Consider the following 18,099-nt stretch of genomic DNA (forward strand, 5'->3'; position numbering starts at 1 on the left):
TTATCTGGTTTACCTTTGTCACGTGCTTCCTGTGGAGCGTGGCGCTCCTCTGTCATGGAGCTCCACGAGCGGCAGGAAACACGTCACAGAGACGCTTCGTGTTTATTTTATATAATAAATAAAGATCCTCCAGGTCATGATTATGAGATACTATCACCAAGAAGACTTATAAATATGAGACACCATCTGATTATAAATATGACTTTGAGTTAGCGTCTCATGATAATGAGAAATAATCTCATGATGATGATGACTTATATTATGAGATATCTCTCATTGACTTAGAAACACATAGTTATGAGATACTAGTTTATAATAAAGACTTAGCAACATATATTTATGAGATACCATCTCATTGAAATATGAGTTATATGTGAGTTAGCATCTTATGATAATGAGATAATCTAATGGATGTTACAGTATATTTATGAGATATCTCACAGTGACTTATCATCCAATAGTTATGAGATACTATTTCATAATGATGACTTAGAATCTTATATTTATGAGATATCTTATATAATTGACATATAATCTCAATTACTTAAGCTCTTACAGTAGATTTGATATCTTGTACCGACTTCAGATCACATAGTTATGAGATACTTTCTCTCATTTATAGATACTATCTCATAATGAATTTGCACCTTTTATTCATGAGATCATCTCATAATTATGAGATACTATCTCTTAATCATTAAGGATCTTACAGTATATTTGAGACATCTCATACTGACTTAGCATCACATAACCATAAGCTACCATCTCAAAACTGACTTCTCATTTATAGATACTATATTAAATTAGCATTATTTATTCATGAGATCATCTCATAATTATGAGACATCTCATATTTACTTAGGATCTTACATTTGAGATATCTCATATTGACTTAGCATCTCATAACTATGAGACCATCTCAAATTTGACTTCTCATTTACAGATACCATCTCATTATGGCGTATTTATCAGGCATAATCTCATGATATCGACTTAGCATCACATAATTAGTAGATACTATGTCAGAACTATGACTTAGCGTCTCATTATTTTTAAGATCTCGTAGTTTTACTTTGTTTTTTGGAAATAAAAGCAAAATCTACATATATTTTCATTAAGGAACAATAGCACAGCTATCATTTTTAAGTTTCATTTTATTAATAGCCCTTAAGAGACGACTGGATTCATGGTTAATGTGATCTAAATATGCACAAAAGGAGGGACCGGTGATTTCATTATACAGTTATGGAGATAATTACAAAAAGCCTTTAAGCATTTTGGGTGTCTCTTTGTTTAGCTTTCTATTTTTAACACTTAAACGGTGGCAAAACATTTCCCATGTATCCTTTGTTCGAACTCTTAGAAATCCCAGTTGAAATCTGCTCATTGTGAAGAAGAAAATGAACGCTTCCCCTGAAAGGTGATTCAGTTCTTTCTTAGTGTTCTTCAGTCAGTAATAAATCTCTGAATAAAATGTCAACCACTGCCAGAGGGTGTCACAAACAAGAAAGGTAAGTTCCACTCTCGGCATGACTTTAAACTTTCTTTAAAAGAAGTTTCAACTTTAGAACTCCTGCTCGTACGTTTGCTACAGACAGACGATTAAAGCAAAGAGGAAAATTAAACAAGTTCTTTATTACTGTACCACTATATGTCAGCGTATTACAAAAACAAAAGCGTTTTTTCACAGTTAAATAAAAACAGCAAAATAAAGACAGAACACAGCTGGCATTACAGTGAGAAGTCCCAAACGGGCGCAGGTTGGTGTTAAAGGTTTTATATCACTGGCATCTGTTTTGTGTGCAATAATTTCCACCAATAAAGCAAAAACCGTTTTTAAGAGTCTCTCGCCGAAAGGTGGTTCATTTAGAAAACATTTAGTTGCTTCTACCCCTTACCATTTTCGTCACACAGGTATTCAAAGAAACAAGTAGTTCAGGTCAGACCTGGCTCCAGGACAAAACCGCCTAAAAACATCTGTTTGACGAAGTTCAGATAAAACATGTGCCCTTAGACTAACCTTTTAAAAGCAGTCACCAACAAAACCCTTTTCAGCTAGAGCGAAAACCAGGAGTTTAAAAAAATATTACATGAAGATTTGAGAGGTTTTGAACTAAAGTGAGCAATTAAAAAAAACACAAAAAAAACCTAATTAAACACGGTCAAGAGGTCCGAAGCAGACAAGTGTTACAGTGAATCATGGTTAATTCCTTCCTTTAGTATATAAAAAAAGACTTGTTCTGTAGTTCTGAGCTTGAACCGATTTAACGTGGCAACTGTTCGTGTAGGTTAACTATCCCGACTCCTTAACGCAGAGGTCAGGATAGAAATACTGTCTGAATCCTGTTTATTCAGCTTTCTCTGCCTTTCTGCTTAATCTTAGCAGATTTTGCCCTCCTGCACTTGCAACTTGCATTGGTTTGGCTCTTTATTGGGAAAAAAAGAAAAAAAAAATGAATAAGTTACCTCTGTAAGTTTTTAAATAACTCATCAAAAACTAAATCTAAAAATATACTTCCCCTTTTTTCCTTCCTTAACAAGTAAAATAAGAACTTCTTTCCAGAGCACCCCTGTTCGGTTTCCCTGCAGCAGCCCCCCCCACACGTTTTAACTCGAGTTTTCGTGTTAAATGTTCATGTCGACTGAAATGCTGCTGCCAAAGCATCCCATCCCGCCATGTCGGGTTTACATAGACATGTGCTCAGGAAGCACGTAGGAGATGTCGTCCCACGGGTGGCGGTACAGACCCTGTTTCAGCCTCTTCTGGTCCAAGTAATGCCCTGAGGAAAACAGATCAGTTTAAAAAAAAAAAAGTCTCATTTAGCTCGGGTGGTTTTAGTTCTTTGCCGAGTTCGAGTGGGACTCACCGATGAAGCCCATACTGCGGCCCAGGACAAAGATCCCATTCAGAGCGCCGATTTCCACAAACTCATCTGCTTCTGCCCTGGAACCGGGTCGACATTCATGTCAGAAACAATACTGGACAGTGTGCTCAGAACACAGACGATAAACACAAACATCTGAGTTTTCCACACATCTTAGGATTTATTTTACTGAAAAGGACTTAGAAGAAGACATTTTAAAAGAAAATATGCCTACACGCAGCAAAAACTATAAAATAATTGAAAAAAATATGAAAATCCTTATTATTTTTTATTTGTATGACAAGACACCGCATGTTTTCAGTTAAAATGGACTTTTTTGTAAACATTGACAAGTTAAATTCATTTGTTTTGTTGGCAGACAACTTTGCCAACTTTAATATATACTGTATTTGTTAAAAGCTGCATAAAATTGGCCAACTTGTCTTCTGACAGAATGCCAAACACTGAACATAAAAGTAATATTTAAAACTAATAAAATGCTACTTGAAGATGACGCAAAATCTGCAAAATCTCACCAGGTTAAAAAAACAACTCAAAACACTGATTGTGAGGCATTTCATCATGCTGTACCTGATTAAATCTTATTTTCACAATTAAAAGCTTTTATAAAGTAGTCATTAGTTTGTTTTTTCCTAACTTTATAAATGGAATCAGATAAAAAAAATGTGATAGTTTAATAAGAAGTGGTCAACACTTTTTAACACTGCGGTAAGTGAAGATAAGATAAATTCCTGCAAACATTTTCTCCCTGAATCCACCGCGGCCGTCTGATTCTCTTACCGTGTGAAGCCTCCACATGTCCTCAGCAGGTCCACAAAGGAAACGCCAATGAAACCGTCTACGTTTAGGATCAGGTTGGGTTTCTAGAACAGATAATTCAAATTTGTTTTTTTGCACGTACAACAACACAAATTAAGCAAATTTCAGCATGTATTGAGACACTGAAGACTTACCAAACAGTCTCTACGCATCACAAATGGTTATTTGTAGCAAAACACTGCAGTCATTCAGATGTTACCATTCTGATTGGGGTTACTGTTATCCATATTTTATTTAATAATGACGTTTAACAAATCATCTTTCATAAATAGTGAGCTTTACTGGTTAGAACTGAACCATCTGAAGAGTCTCTGACTGCATTTCTTCTATCGTTAATAAAGAAGGTTTTTCCTTCAGCTGACTGAATAAAGCCTGAGCTTTATTCCTGCTGAGGTACCTTGGAGGTGGTGATCTTCTCCACATCCAGAGCGTAGTCGAGTAGCTGAGACGAGGGAAAATGCTGCTTAACAAAGTCCTTCAGAATCTGCACTCGCATGTCGGGGTTGTTGATCTGAAAACAACAGGCAGCGGCATTTAAATCTACAGCTTTTTGTCTTGAATGAACATATCCGTGAGTCCACAGAAATGGAACATCATTGGCTTCAGCTTTGTAAAAAGTTTGGTGCTGCTTACTGATTTGACCCTGTGGCCAATACCCATGATCAGCTTGCCGTCCTTCTTCATCTTGTTGACGAACTCCATGGGCAGCATGCCGCTGTCGAACGCCTTGCTGAACTGCTTCGCTGCAGCGTCCAGGGCGCCTCCGAAACGGTCCCCCTGGTTTTTTAATAACGTTTCAATTCAGTGAAGACATATTCAGGTCGGTTTAAACCATTTCAGTGAACTCTGATGCACTGCTTGAAAAGAAACCAGTAAAGTCTGAGTTTGAAATGATTTTAACACATGAGAGTGTTTGTGTGTGAGCAGTACTGACGATGGTGAGCAGGCCAGAGGTGAGGCTCGAGATCAGGTCTTTGCCAGCTCGAGCGCAGACGATCGTGTTGTGAGCCCCAGAAACGGCAGGACCGTGATCAGCGGTCACCATCAGACACATCTCGATGAACTGACAGGCGTAACGCGGCAGCCTAATCAGGAAAAGTCAGTCAAACAACCAAGATTTTTTAAAATTCATTTCCATTACACGGTCTAAATGTGTGTCACGATCCTGTTAAAGTTGTCCACAGTTACACTAACCTGCGCTGGAACCAGAGCAAACCGAGGACTCCTCCTATTCCCATCTCCTCCTTAAAGACCTCGGTGATGGACATGCCAGCGTAGATGAGCTCCTGGCCTCGCTCGTCGCAGATGCTTGTCATGAATGAGGCCGGCTTACGAATCAGGCCCAGCTCCTAAAAAATGTAAACAAAGGAAAACAATCATAAAGCAAATCAAATACACATTTAAAAATATCTAATTAGTATCGTATGGTTCGTACCCTGGCCCAGGAATAATCCATTGGAACGGTTGGGGGAGGAACCTCCTGAGCAGGAACAATTGTACCGTTGGCCACCAGCTCGTCATACACGGTCCTGTTTCATTACATTTAAACCATAATTAGTAAAAAGAAATTCAATGACGAACGTTGAGGTAAGATCAGGTGACGAGTTTCCTACTTGATGACGTCCCCCAGCTCATCAAAGCTCTTTGGTACAAAAACTCCAGCATCTCTCAGAGCCTGGTTCTTCGCCACTGCCGTCTCAGAGGCCTGGTTGGCACAAGCTCCTGCATGGCCGAACTGAACCTGAAGGTGGCAGTGTTACATAATGAATGCACGAGTCACGAGCAGAATCCACAGGAAACGATCCTCAGCGCAGCAAACAAACCTCTGAGGCAAACATGGTGGCACAGGTTCCAATACACCAGCACACGACAGGTTTGCTGATCCGGCCCTCTTTGATGCCCTGGCAGATTTTGTACTCCTCGGTGCCGCCGATCTGAGCACCACGGAAAGATGATTAAAAAAAAATGAGAAGCCGTTTGTCGCAGATGGGTCAGTTTGGAGTCGTTTCGGGAGTGACACCTACTTCTCCCAGAACCACGATCATCTTTATCCCTGGCGTGTCCTGGTAACGAAGGACGTGGTCCATGAAGGTGGACCCTGGATATCTGGACAAGACCAAAAGACTTAAATCCTAATGTCTGCGGTGCAAGAGTATTTCCCCTAAAATGCAGTTCATCATTTTCTCCACACCTGTCCCCTCCGATGGCCACGCCTTCGTAGACGCCATCAGTAGTGCGAGAGATGATGTTGTTCAGCTCGTTGGACATGCCCCCGGAGCGCGACACGTACGCCACGCTGCCAGGACGGTACAGTTTGGACGCCAGGATGTTGTCCAGCATGCCGCCCGTGTTGCCGATCTTGAAGCAACCAGGCTTGATACCACCAACCTGGGAGACGAGGCTTACAGTTAGAGAGCTGCACAGAAACGCCCTGAAGGTTGTTTAATTTTCTTTACACACACCGATGAATAAACAAGTACACACCCAGACAATGTCCACCACATTTAGAGTGTCATGTGGTGCTTCTTAGAGTTTGTTAATCAACAAATACAGTTGGTGTTTTGAAACTGCATACCGTTGCAGGGCCAATGATAGTGACGCCTTTCTCATCGGCGATCTTGATCAACTTTCTTGTTTGAGCTTCTGGGATGCCCTCGGCGATGATGGCGATGGTGTGAATCTGAACACAGTTAAGTGAGTCAGAGTTGCGCAAATGTGTCTGAATGCCATTCGCTTGCTTTCAGCTCGTACCTGTGGGTACTGCATGGTCTCCATGGTGCTGTCAAAGGCCGAGCGCAGAGAGGCGAAGCTGATCAGGACGTCCACCTCATGATGCTTCTTCATGGCGTCATCCATGTTCTTATAGACCGGCAGCAGGATCTCTTTGTGACCCCAATAAAACTTCTGCTTGTGGTCACCACTGAGGGAAGAGAAAAAAAGAAGTAAACTTTTATTTTTTATCCTTCAGTGATCAATAACTGCAGTTATTACTTCAGAGAAATGTGGGATCTCTACAAAGCAATGTGAAATATAGCATCACGATATGTTGGGGAAACCTACGTGAAAGGGTACACCATGGCGGCCACAGAGGGTTGGTCACGTGAGCAGACGTAGTCAAAATCCAGCATGCCCTGCACGGCACGTGTCTGCATGCCCCAGACAATGGCCTTGGTCTGCTTGCTGAACAGCGTGGTGGCTTTGGCTGAGAGAAGAAATCGACAAAAAACAAAACAAAAAAAAGGGGGTAGATTTAGGTCAGAGCAGGAATTTCAAAATGAAAACAGATGAAGATGGGAGTCGGGGCGGGGCGGGTCAGGAAAACTGCAGCGACGTGGACGCCAACAAGCGGAGCACGAAGGGAAGTCGGTCTGAGGACAGAGATGGAGGCCAAAAATATAACTGCATCACAACAAATTATTATATATAGACCATTACATCACGTAAAATTAAGTGTGTATGTCTCAATATTTAAACCAGTTGATTTAAAGTTGATCATTTCCTTCATGCCCGAGATTTAAGTTGCTTTTAGATTAAAGTAACATCCCATTCTGAAATATTTCCAACTTGATTCGGCACATCGGTGCAGCTGCATTGTTGATTACAGCATCAGCAGCTTTTTGTCCTTGGAGGGCTCGTGCTGAGTTCGCAGGAGAACAAAACGATTCAGAGCTCAGGTTTCAGTCGCTCTGGTAGAATGTGCATTTTTCTTTCTACCTTTTTTATTTATTGGTCAGTAACATATAGTTTCATGCTGCAAGATCTTCTCTTTTCGATTTATAAAGTATTATTTTATTGAATAACAGTTATTTAATTCATTGCACAAAGCAGTTTATTTTATTCACAAAATATTTGCTTAGTTTTCTTGATAAAGAGGTCATTTTATTATTTTTTTTAAATATCCAAGGGTTTTGTTCACTTAGTAACATAACCTGTATCACCTTTGTCTATTCACTTCTAATTTTGCCTTAGAAATAAACAATACAGAATTATTATTTATTTAATATTAACTCGCAACGTTTGATAAGACCCAAAGGAAATACATGAACAGAGCTTTCAGACTATTTAGAATTTGTAAATTTATCTAATTAAATTATTGAGTAAAACTATCAATGTTGTGTATTACTCAATAATTTAATTAGATAAATTTACAAACTATCAATGTTGTGTATGTAAGACATGTTCTATTCTGGATGTTTAGTTTATTATTTAAAACAAATAAAAATACTTTCTGTAATGGGTTTGGAGAAGCTGCTGCCTTCAGTGATTTGTTTTTCAACATTAGTAGTGACAATTCTCCATCAGTCAATAAATTAATACCCAGCAGCCATGCAAAATACAAAAAAACATCCTGAAATTTCATTAAAGACTAAATGTTATGAGCTGATAATTCCCTGGAACTCAAATTATTTTGTCTCAGAAGCTAAATGTTGTTAGCTTACAATGTGCTCACACACATTTTTGCCGTTTAAGGTAAGTTATCACATTTAATCTTTAAAAACTTGGCCACATATATCAGCTCACTGCCTCTTCAAGAGAGACCTGACTGAGTAGGAATATTAATATGTATAATTTTTTAGATGAACCAAGTTTTAAAGAAAGCAAAACTTATGTCTCAACGTATGTTTCTTCAAATCATGATAATTCTTGCTTTAATTTTTAGGTCCTTCTAATAAAACATTGACCTAATTGTTAAAATAAACTCATCACTGTTAGTCTGAGAGGGAACATTTCTTTAGGCAGTTTAGTGAATTAAAAAAAACAAACACTCATCTGAATGTGGGGAATAAAAACGCACAAACTGAGTAAAACAAAAATGGGTGTGCAGATGGACATTAACACAGGGTAGAGAAGGCTGGAGGGCATTTCTTTTTTTTTTTTTGGCTTTGTTTACATCCTTCCATACCTCCACTGCAGCCTGAAGAAGCTTGAGCTTCTGTGACACCACAGGATGGAACAGAAATTATAACGAAATAAGCACAAGAAAGAGAAACAATGAGTTTGGATAGAATGCATCTTCACCGTCATCACTGAACACACTTAAATGCACGTTACCAACTGTGCACCTTTTATTAAAAAAAACAACAACACACCTATAAAGCACAGCAGAGGAAAGGACATGCAAAGCTCAGCTGCTACAGGGCTTTACTTTGCTGCTGTAAAGAGCAATCTAAAATGTTTAGTCAGAGTTTGTCCCATAGATAAAACTGAACTTTTCACTAACGATATAATCAACAGTAGCCCCAACAAAGCAACCCACAACTCTTTAAAAATAAAATAAAACTCCTCTGAAGACCCCACCAATCGCATGAGTAAAAATTATTATCTTAGCCCAAATTTTTGTAAGAAACAAAAATAGAAAAATCAACAATTTAACCTGTTTGTGTCACACTCCTACATTTTTCCAAGATTATGAGGGTGAGGGGGGTAAAGAAGAAGAGGGGCAAACCAATAAAAAAAGAAAGGCAGAGAGGCAGCCGATCGCAGCGGCAGCACGGCACACCTGCCACTTACCTTTCCAATCGCCTGTGACCACATTCTTCAGAGGCCACAGGATAGAATGAAGAGAGTCTTAGAAAAACAAGCATGGAAGAAGTGGAAGTGAGTGGACAGTTTGAGCAGCAAAATAAAGGGAGGAGGAGAATTCAGTAAAAAAAAATACACAAAGGGGCGTAGATCACATTTTAGGGGGGGGAGAGGGAGAAATACAAGAAGCAATGAAAAAAAGGTAAAAATTAAAAAGCAGAAGTGCATGAATATATGTGGCAGACAAACTAATAAGCATAAATTACCAATGTCTCTGAGTTACCTGGGGGAAGACCTGCCTTTGACTTTTTGGGTGGGGTGACGTCATTGGTAGTCTTGGCTTCGGAGAAGGAAGCCGTTCTGGATGAAGCAGGAGTCTGACGGGAAGAAAACAAGTATTTATAAGAGTCAAAAAGAAGCCAAAGTGGTAAGAATTTGGGTGATTTTTTTAGTAAAGTGTAAAGCTTTGCTCATTAGTAGCACGCACAAGCTAAAACACAGCATTTAAATGTTTGAATTCTTTTCAAGCTGAAAAGGAAACCTAAATGTATCCCAAAGTTAACACGTTTCCAGAGTTTAATGTGCAAACATTTAATATTTAAAACATGCAACTCATAAACCTGCACATTGGAACTAACTAAGGCTGTGTTTGTTTTAAAAATCATTGTCTTTATTGCTTCAAAACATCTAAATTTCAAAATAAGGGCATTTAACTTTCCATTTAAGCAACTATATCATGAATATTTATAGCCTATCCTGTATTTACTGTAAGTCACATTAAATGAGATGTAGAAGAAAGTACCGCTGCACTGTTGGCGCTGGCGTTGAGGAGGAAGTTGGCGGTATGGGCCGCCATCGGAGGCTGATTAGGGATCGGCCGGTGACCCAGAGCCATCCCAACGATGGCCGTCATGTGGGTCTCAGTTCCAAACACATGAATAGGAATACCTGTGGTCTTTCCTTCATAGAAACACGGTGCACTTTCAGGTAATATGTTCAAACTGAACCCATAAAATCAATTACCCGCCCTCTGAATCCTCGAAACACACTTCCACAAGTATTTGCCGTTGTCTTTAGGATTTTAAAAGGTTGCATAACTAAAATAGTTTCGTCTCACTCACCTACTTCTCCCATCACCCTCAGGCCTTCTTGGTAGTTGGGCCCCCCACGTCGCACAAAGATGGAGACCTCGTGCTCCTTCAGAGGACCCTGGTAGTCTTTGATAGCCCTGACGATGCCCTGAAGAGACCGACAAGTAGTAGAGGCTCTAACATAAACACTGAATATCTCAGATTTATTTGGAGCCAAAGACAAAAAGGAACACTGAGCTGCTTTTTAATATCTCTGTCAGGTTATTTATTTTTCAAACTAAATTAAGAAGAACTAAGGTTAAATGTCAAGTTTCATTTGAAAACGTGAGGTACACAATGATAGCTAACAATTATTGACAATATTTGGTAAAAACAATGTTTGATATTAGCAACCTGAGGTTTTAAATGAGGAATTATGCTGTAGTGGGTCTCATATATTGAAATGTGTGAACAAAATGCAAAGACTAATGCTTCAAAAAGAATATATTTGGGGTTTTTTCCCCCCCTACATTAAAATGATAAACTTCAACATGAACCAACAAGCGATGATAATCAAATAATCACCTTGAACGTGGCTGCCACGTTGGTGAAATTTGCAATGCTTCCTCCGATGATCAGCACTTTTCCTGCAGACGAAATAAACATGATGAGAATATAATTTTGACATGAATTTGTCGCCTCTGATACTTTGTTGGAAGCCGTGCAGCCTCGTGATCAATTCCAGTCACATTGCAGAGAAAAGATGAAACACTAAGAAATGTCTGTTTTATCGAAAACACACAAGTTCTGTTTTTCCTCCCTGCAGCCATTTTAACTTTGTCTGACTTTCTTGACCTTACTTGAAGATGAGCTGTGATGGCGTTTACTCTCCTCTCACCTTCAGGGTGTTTCTCACGAGTCATCAGTGAGAGAATGGTTTTTGCGTAGTCGTAGGTCTGCTGTTCGCTGGGTGCACCGGAGTACTCGCCATAATTTGCCAGCTCATCCACCCCACCCAGGTCACAGATTGTGTCACTGAAGAGGAGAGGAGATAAGCAGAGAAATGATGTGCTCCGATTTAAGCCGGTCCTTTACGTTTTAATCACCCAGATGAAAATGTTAAGACAGGAATTTCAAATAAGCATTTCCAAGGAAAAAAACTAGACTGTGACACACAGAATGTCAAATATGTGACACTGCCAAAGCTATGAGAATTACTTTTATCAACTAAAGGTTTCAAACCAGGTATTTAGATTTCATCGGCTACCTGTAGACCACTGACGCTCCTCCTCCAGCTACCATGGTCCAGATCCTGCCTCGTGGGTTCAGCAGGGTTAGCTTCAAGCTGGCGCCACTCTTTGCATCCAAATCTGCGATGTAGGCTTCCTAAAAGTGACGAAGCACAATGTTATTAATAATAAAATCAGGTCAACGAGTACACACGGCCAAGAATACTGACATAAGCTGATATCCATGCCTGTTGTGCATTTAACTTTTATGTTATTGTCAGGAAATTAAAAACAAACAAAAAAAAAATCATTCTTTGACCCAGTAGTTCCTGATGCAACATATAGGGCTGATAATATGACTTCAGCTATTCTATTGGTAATTTGGGGCTTTACTGAAATAAAAAATAAGATATATTGTGTAAAACATGCTTTAAATTACTGAATGTTAAGTTCAGCCCTATAACGCACACATCTCAAACTCCGTTCCTCCTGCATATTTTAGCTTTAAAACACCTGCTTTAAATGGAGAACTTGTTGCCATGCTCCTGGAGAACTTGATGTTTTATTGAGGAGGTAATTAAACCATTTAAATCAGGTGTGTTGGAGCAGAAAAACCCAAAACGTCCAGAACAGTGGAGCCTCGAGGCCTGCTATAATGCCTAAAAAGAACTTGTTGTGATGACTGAAATACACCTTTCTGCTGGATTTGTTTAGATTTTGCATACAGAACTGGGAAAACACAAAGGATGTAAACTGAAGAAAACTTTATTTTCAATAAGTAGCACTGAAACGTAGATTTTTAAAGCATGGAACACAGAAGGAAGACCTTTCACAAAAACAGCTCCATGCAATAAAAAAGTGCATCTAACAGGAAAACATGAAAAGATGTGTCATAACCATATGGGTTAAATGAAATGTATTTGTTTGATTATGTGTGTGACAATAAATCACTGAAACAGTTCTTATGTTCAAACCACAGAGGCAGACGTTACATCCCTGTTAATTCACATTTTTCTCTCATTAAATATACACAACGTTGGTGGTTTTCTTATTTGTTGCTGATGAAACACCAGGCAACCATTTTTATTGGCATACAAATGGTCATTGTATTGGAGTAAACTAGTCATTTGCTTGGCGGAAGATTTATTTCACATTTTCATCCCTGCGGGTGAACCTGAGGACATGCAAAGATTAAAACATTCTTCATCTAAGCAGAGGATGACGTTTCAGGTGTTGAAACGGGTTTGTGGCGCTGCTACCCTTTGTGTCCATGTGTTTAAGGAACGTTAGCAAATATCTGTGTTTTGTTCGGTGTCTTCCTTGCTAAATCCAAACCACAGCCAGGTGGTGACTCATTTTACGCCACAATATGGAAACTAAAATGCTCTGCAAGCAGCAAAACTTTCCAGATGGGCAGAGACGTCTGCCGTCTGTGATGTAAAACTTTGTACTGCTGGTTCAAAACAGCTGGATAGAAAAATCATTTGAGGCTTTCCCCCTTCCTAATCGTTGCCACAGGTTATTAAGCATTAATGAGCAATAAACAGAACTAAACTTATACGACTTCTCGGCTCTTACCTCAGGATACGCTTCCCTGCCAAAGGGTGGAGGAAACTCCACGTCACCCCATTTAGCCTTACAGATAAAATCTGCCGTCGCATCGATCTTGGCTGCCATGTCGAGGACAAACACTCCATCCTGGGTGACGACTGGTTAAAGCAATAAAACAAGATGTTTATTTGTATGTTCTTCCACATTTGATCTCACCGATTCCTTCTTCTGTGAATCTTTATGAGCTCGTAATAAAGTTGCATAGAAACGATGTTTACCAAGAGGGTTGATTTCAAGGTAGGTGAAGTAGAGGTCTTCATATAAGTTGAAGAGTCCCACAATAAAACTGGCCAGGGTTCTTTGGGAAGGAAACAAAAAGGTAAGTTATAATCATAAATAATCATCATAGCTGAATGCATTTCTAGTAGTAAGTCTAAATTAGAAAAAGAAACAAAAGTTTGAAACCTTTTTAACGTGAGCCTAGACAGAGAGAGTTAATGTGTACACAGGTTCTCCCCGTCCTCGCTGCTATGAAAGTCCAAAGTAAACAACTGTTGGCAAACAAATGTGCTCAACAGTGTCAAATATAAGAGTTTTGCAATGATTTGTGTGTGAATTTTGTTTAACTTGGCAGACAAGGTGGACAAGTCATGCACACACACAGAGGAAAAAAAGGCTTTTTCTGTGAGATAAGGATGTTTTAAAGACACCGATAATGGAATTTGAAAAGAAGGGGGAAAAATAGACTAAACAGATCGCTGAAGGTTAAACTCAAATAGGACAGAAGGCTGAGAGCCTTTATGGTGATAAACAAACACACAAAACACTACTAATAAAATTAAACAGTGCAGTAAAGTTATCATGACATTCTTGTTTGAAGGAATATCTAGTTAATTACACAGAGTGGCCAAGAAGATTAAAAGGAAGGAAACGGCTAAAATAAAAAGTCATTCTTACTCAAGTGACAAAAACAGTTATATATTTAAATAAATTTAAAAAAAAGGCTCATACTCTTTCACGTCACTAGGAACATGTGTGAGGAGCTGCTCCTTGACTTGGTCCTCGCTGAGTTTCTCGTCCACGCCGACCATCAGCTTCTGCGCCTTGGCGTCCACGTCACCCACCTCCACCCCTCCTTCGTGGTGGAAGAGTACAAAGTCGCCCTCACGGTCGGCGTAGATACACACATAGACCTCGTTCTCCTGAGGGAGTAAACGAAAGGGTTAAACGGGAGAACACACATTTCTCCGCATGACGTTCGCACAAGCCGAGACGTGCGCAGTGTCCGAGGGAGACATGTTTGAAGAAAAATGGCGATATCTACACGCTTTCTGCAGCATTACTCACCCTCAGTTTGTTTCTTTAAAGATAAATTCAGGACATAAGTCATAAATATCACAAACTGACCTACATATATTTGATTGTTTCATTGTCCTGCTTGTTTGTCTTTTTGATATATGTAAATAAATATTCAAAGTAAAAAGCATTTATTACCTGTGTGTGTGGGACAAAAGGCTCAATGAGGAAGTTCTTCAACACGCCTTTTGCCTTTCCTACCTAGTTAGGAAACACATCCCAAATATTCAAGTTACTTTAATCTAATTAAAGAGGCACAGAAACATGAAGAAAATTACCACAATTTTTGCATCATACAAGAAAGATTGTGTTAATTCATACATTTTAAAGGCAAAGTACACAGAGTATCAGACATTACTCACAAAGATTACCTTTTGATTCAACCATCTTGGTGTCTAACAGATCCAGTCACTTAAATCAGTTACTCCTTGCATCATTAATTACTGCTTTAAAATAAATAATACTCGACTTACAGTAGTTTCTTTCATAAGGTGACCTTTGAGCCACTCTTTGACACCCTGGAGGTCCAGGTTGATGCCCACCAGCCCCAGCTTCCCGCGCCGTTTGAGGAGTTGATCCGGCTTCACGACCAGCCTCTGCAGGAGAAGCAGGAAAGGCCGGAGGTGTCGCATAAAAATGGGCCACATTTGTATAAAAACTTGTCTAACGACTTCGACTGAGAAAGGGTCATACATTGCAACCACACACACAGTCACATACATTTGTACGTTTAGTAAGTTGTGAAGAGATACAGAGAAACTTTATGATGTGATCAGAAAGAAATTTTAAAAAATAAATTAATTTACTTCTGTCAGCAGCCATGGGTGGTCCTGTGTGAGGCGATCCCAGTCGGTCTCAGCAGTCACGCTGGCGTAACGAAAACGGTTCAGTATGGTGGCTGATGTGGAGATGTGCTTGTACAGGAACTCCTTCCCCGTCTGCTCCGATATCGCTTTCGCAGACATGGTAGCACCGGATAGCACAGGACCTTTGGAAGAGGAAACAAACTTTATCCTGGTCAGTCACAGTAAAAGTCACATACAGTAGATACAAAGTAAAAAGCAACTGTAAAACTTTTCTAGCCCAACAAACCCAAAACAAAAGGTCTTTCAAACAGGGAAACTAAGTAGAAAGATGAACGTATGAATGAGAATAAGTTTAAATACACCAGTATCAAAAAGGAAGCAAAATATAAGAGATATTTGAAGAACAAACCACCTGAAATCAATCTGCTTTATATTGTGCTTTCTAAAGCATTACAAAGCTTATTCAGCAGAAGAAAAGTGGTTTTGTGACACGCAATAAAACGGAGCAAGACTTCGACATCTAAAGAAGCCCAGAGAAACAGACTAATGTCTTATAAAACCACCCAAACGCATTGTTGAACTAAAGTAAAAACCAGCTAAAACAAAAAGAGAATAGCTGTTTTCTCAGTGGAATGTGGTTAGAAACTGGGTAAATCTTTAGGAAGAGAAGCATCCAAATTCACAATTATATAGTACTTCAGTACATTATACTATTAATGTCATCAGAACCTTTAATATCCGGGTCTCTGGGTACAAGCGAAGACGAGACAGAACTAATCTAATGGGTGACACGCCTTAATGAACACCTCACCATCGACTCTTCAGACTTCCACAACTTTTGTTAAAATCTCTGACTGATAGGATAAAGTAACCATTTTCTTCAAAAATAAAAGCAGCTACTAGAATATAAAACGAGGATCTTAAAGATAGAGTCAGCCATGTAGAAATTTACAATGAGTCAGGAACCAAATTTCTTTTGGTAGTCTTTAAAAAAAATTATATAACTTACTTCTTGCCATTAGGGTAAATAAGTGCCCTAATTCATTGCAAGGATTCATATATTTGTTTTGGCTGAAAACTACTGAACAATACAGATTAAACAATTTATAGCTGCTTTTTTAGCTTCTTGTATGCAACTCATTACAGCTTAATAAGTTATTGCTCTAAAACTTAAAAAAACCAACAACTTAAAAATGAAATCTAGTTATTGTTTTCTTAAAGAAACATTTTAACAATGACACCATAACTTGGTGTCATCTTTAGTGATGACAGAATTATACGTGGAGATTTATTATTTAAAGCCTAAAAAAGATGGGGTTGTGGTATTTGTAAAACTTAGACATACAGATAACACAAACCATTACACCAGATCTAAAGTTTAGACCACTTTTAAATCAATACACCATTATTTCTGTAAGTCTGTAAGTAAAAAATAAACAGTGATCAAATGAAGTGAGAGATAATCATTAATATGTGCTAAATGCCTTTTAATCGAGTTAACGGATAATGATTTAAAATCAAAATTATAGAGATATTAGTCTCTCAAGTGATGAAATGGAGACTGTCCCAATCTGAAGGTAGAGGGAGATTTAAGAGTAACGTTTAATCAATAATAAAACACCTCATAACATGCAAGATGCTAAACATGTCCTGCTTTCTACAGACAAATAAACAGTCTCTTAAAAAGTTACCAATCCTTTGTGTCTGGAAATCTCACAGTGAGGGTTTTGAGAGTGAAAATAAGTTGACACGAAGACAACCATCTCGCCATTCCTGTTTTTAAACGCCACAGTTTGTTGCCAGACCTGTTAGCCGACTATGGCTCAATGAACACCCGTAACTCACCTGAACTTGCTGGGTTTTTTTTTAACCTTATGACTGAAGTTGACTGATATAGGAGATCAGCCAATAAAACAGTGAAATGAAAAATTATCTACTTCACCAGCAGGAGAGAAGGCACTGCTTGCATTTATCCAATCTGTCCAGATCTGTGAACAATGTGTTTTAACCCTTTGTTGCAGGACTTTAAAACTGATAATCTACAGCCCTGACATAATCCACAGGTCCAGGCTTTCATAGGAGGCTCCTGGGATGAAGATGTGGAGGCTGCAGCCTCGGGATCAGACATGGCTGCTGTGTGCTGAGCTCAGGGAGGCTGTGGGGACTTGTCTCCGGGTCCTGCGGAACCATCATGTGTCCTCCCGGCAGGCGGATGAATGAAGCCCCTGTATGGACCACCACACCCACTCCGCAAACCTCGCCTGACAAGTTTTAACTCATAATGCTCACTTCACTGCGCGTGCTTCTTTTTGTAAGAGGGAAAAGGAAAGCAGAAAACAACCCCCACCATTAGGTAAAAATGATAACCCTTTAAAAAAAAAAGGAAAACACGGAAGATGCTGTTTACGGAAGGTGAGTTTAGCATGCGTTTGCGACTAATAATAGCAAAACAAATTATGTATTTCAAACCCAGACGACTGAAAATAATAAGAAAAATACTTACACCCGTTTTTAAAACTTGGGTCAAAACAAAGACGAGTGCAGTCTGACATTCAAACCTGAGCGCATCCTATTTCATTCAACCTCCAGTCCTGACAGGCTAACTTGCTAGCTGCTGCTACTACTAAAAAAACACAAAACAGAAAACAAACACGCGTTTATAAAGTATCTGAGCAACAGATATTACCTCTGTCAACGAGCGTCAATCCTCCCTGAAGTGAAGGCTTTGTGTCCTGGACGCAAATAAGACAGTTTTACAGTCAGCTTGTCTTATACAGGAGCCCGTTTCTGCCTGCTTCTCTTGCCACCTCACTCCCCTCCTGTCGCACCATAATCTGACGACTGATTGCACGTCGTTGCG

The 18,099-nt window shown here is 39.2% G+C and overlaps 1 protein-coding gene across 4 annotated transcripts; it reads right to left on the reverse strand.

Moving 5' to 3' along the window:
• Positions 1 to 1,615: 1,615 nt before the first annotated feature.
• aclyb (ATP citrate lyase b) lies at positions 1,616 to 18,080 on the reverse strand. 4 transcript variants are annotated; one of them, XM_017438200.3, is made up of 30 exons: positions 17,926 to 18,080; positions 15,240 to 15,421; positions 14,907 to 15,029; positions 14,572 to 14,634; positions 14,089 to 14,279; positions 13,356 to 13,435; positions 13,105 to 13,235; positions 11,565 to 11,683; positions 11,196 to 11,332; positions 10,883 to 10,944; positions 10,349 to 10,466; positions 10,030 to 10,187; positions 9,511 to 9,604; positions 9,216 to 9,272; positions 8,608 to 8,637; positions 6,765 to 6,906; positions 6,456 to 6,624; positions 6,280 to 6,384; positions 5,896 to 6,092; positions 5,729 to 5,810; positions 5,528 to 5,638; positions 5,318 to 5,445; positions 5,140 to 5,233; positions 4,899 to 5,053; positions 4,639 to 4,789; positions 4,338 to 4,481; positions 4,102 to 4,215; positions 3,666 to 3,748; positions 2,868 to 2,944; positions 1,616 to 2,780 (listed from the first exon to the last, which is right to left on the reverse strand). In XM_017438200.3, the coding sequence occupies exons 2-30, from the start codon at positions 15,396 to 15,398 to the stop codon at positions 2,686 to 2,688; spliced, it is 3,369 nt and encodes a 1,122-aa protein (XP_017293689.1). In that variant the 5' UTR covers positions 15,399 to 15,421; positions 17,926 to 18,080; the 3' UTR covers positions 1,616 to 2,685. The 4 variants fall into 4 exon arrangements, with proteins under 4 accessions (XP_017293689.1, XP_017293697.1, XP_037836704.1 ...); XM_017438208.3 differs by lacking the exon at positions 9,216 to 9,272; XM_037980776.1 differs by lacking the exon at positions 8,608 to 8,637.
• Between the last annotated feature and the right edge of the window lie 19 nt (positions 18,081 to 18,099).

The sequence above is a fragment of the Kryptolebias marmoratus genome, linkage group LG17 (assembly GCF_001649575.2).
Source record: "Kryptolebias marmoratus isolate JLee-2015 linkage group LG17, ASM164957v2, whole genome shotgun sequence".
Lineage (NCBI taxonomy): Eukaryota > Metazoa > Chordata > Actinopteri > Cyprinodontiformes > Rivulidae > Kryptolebias > Kryptolebias marmoratus.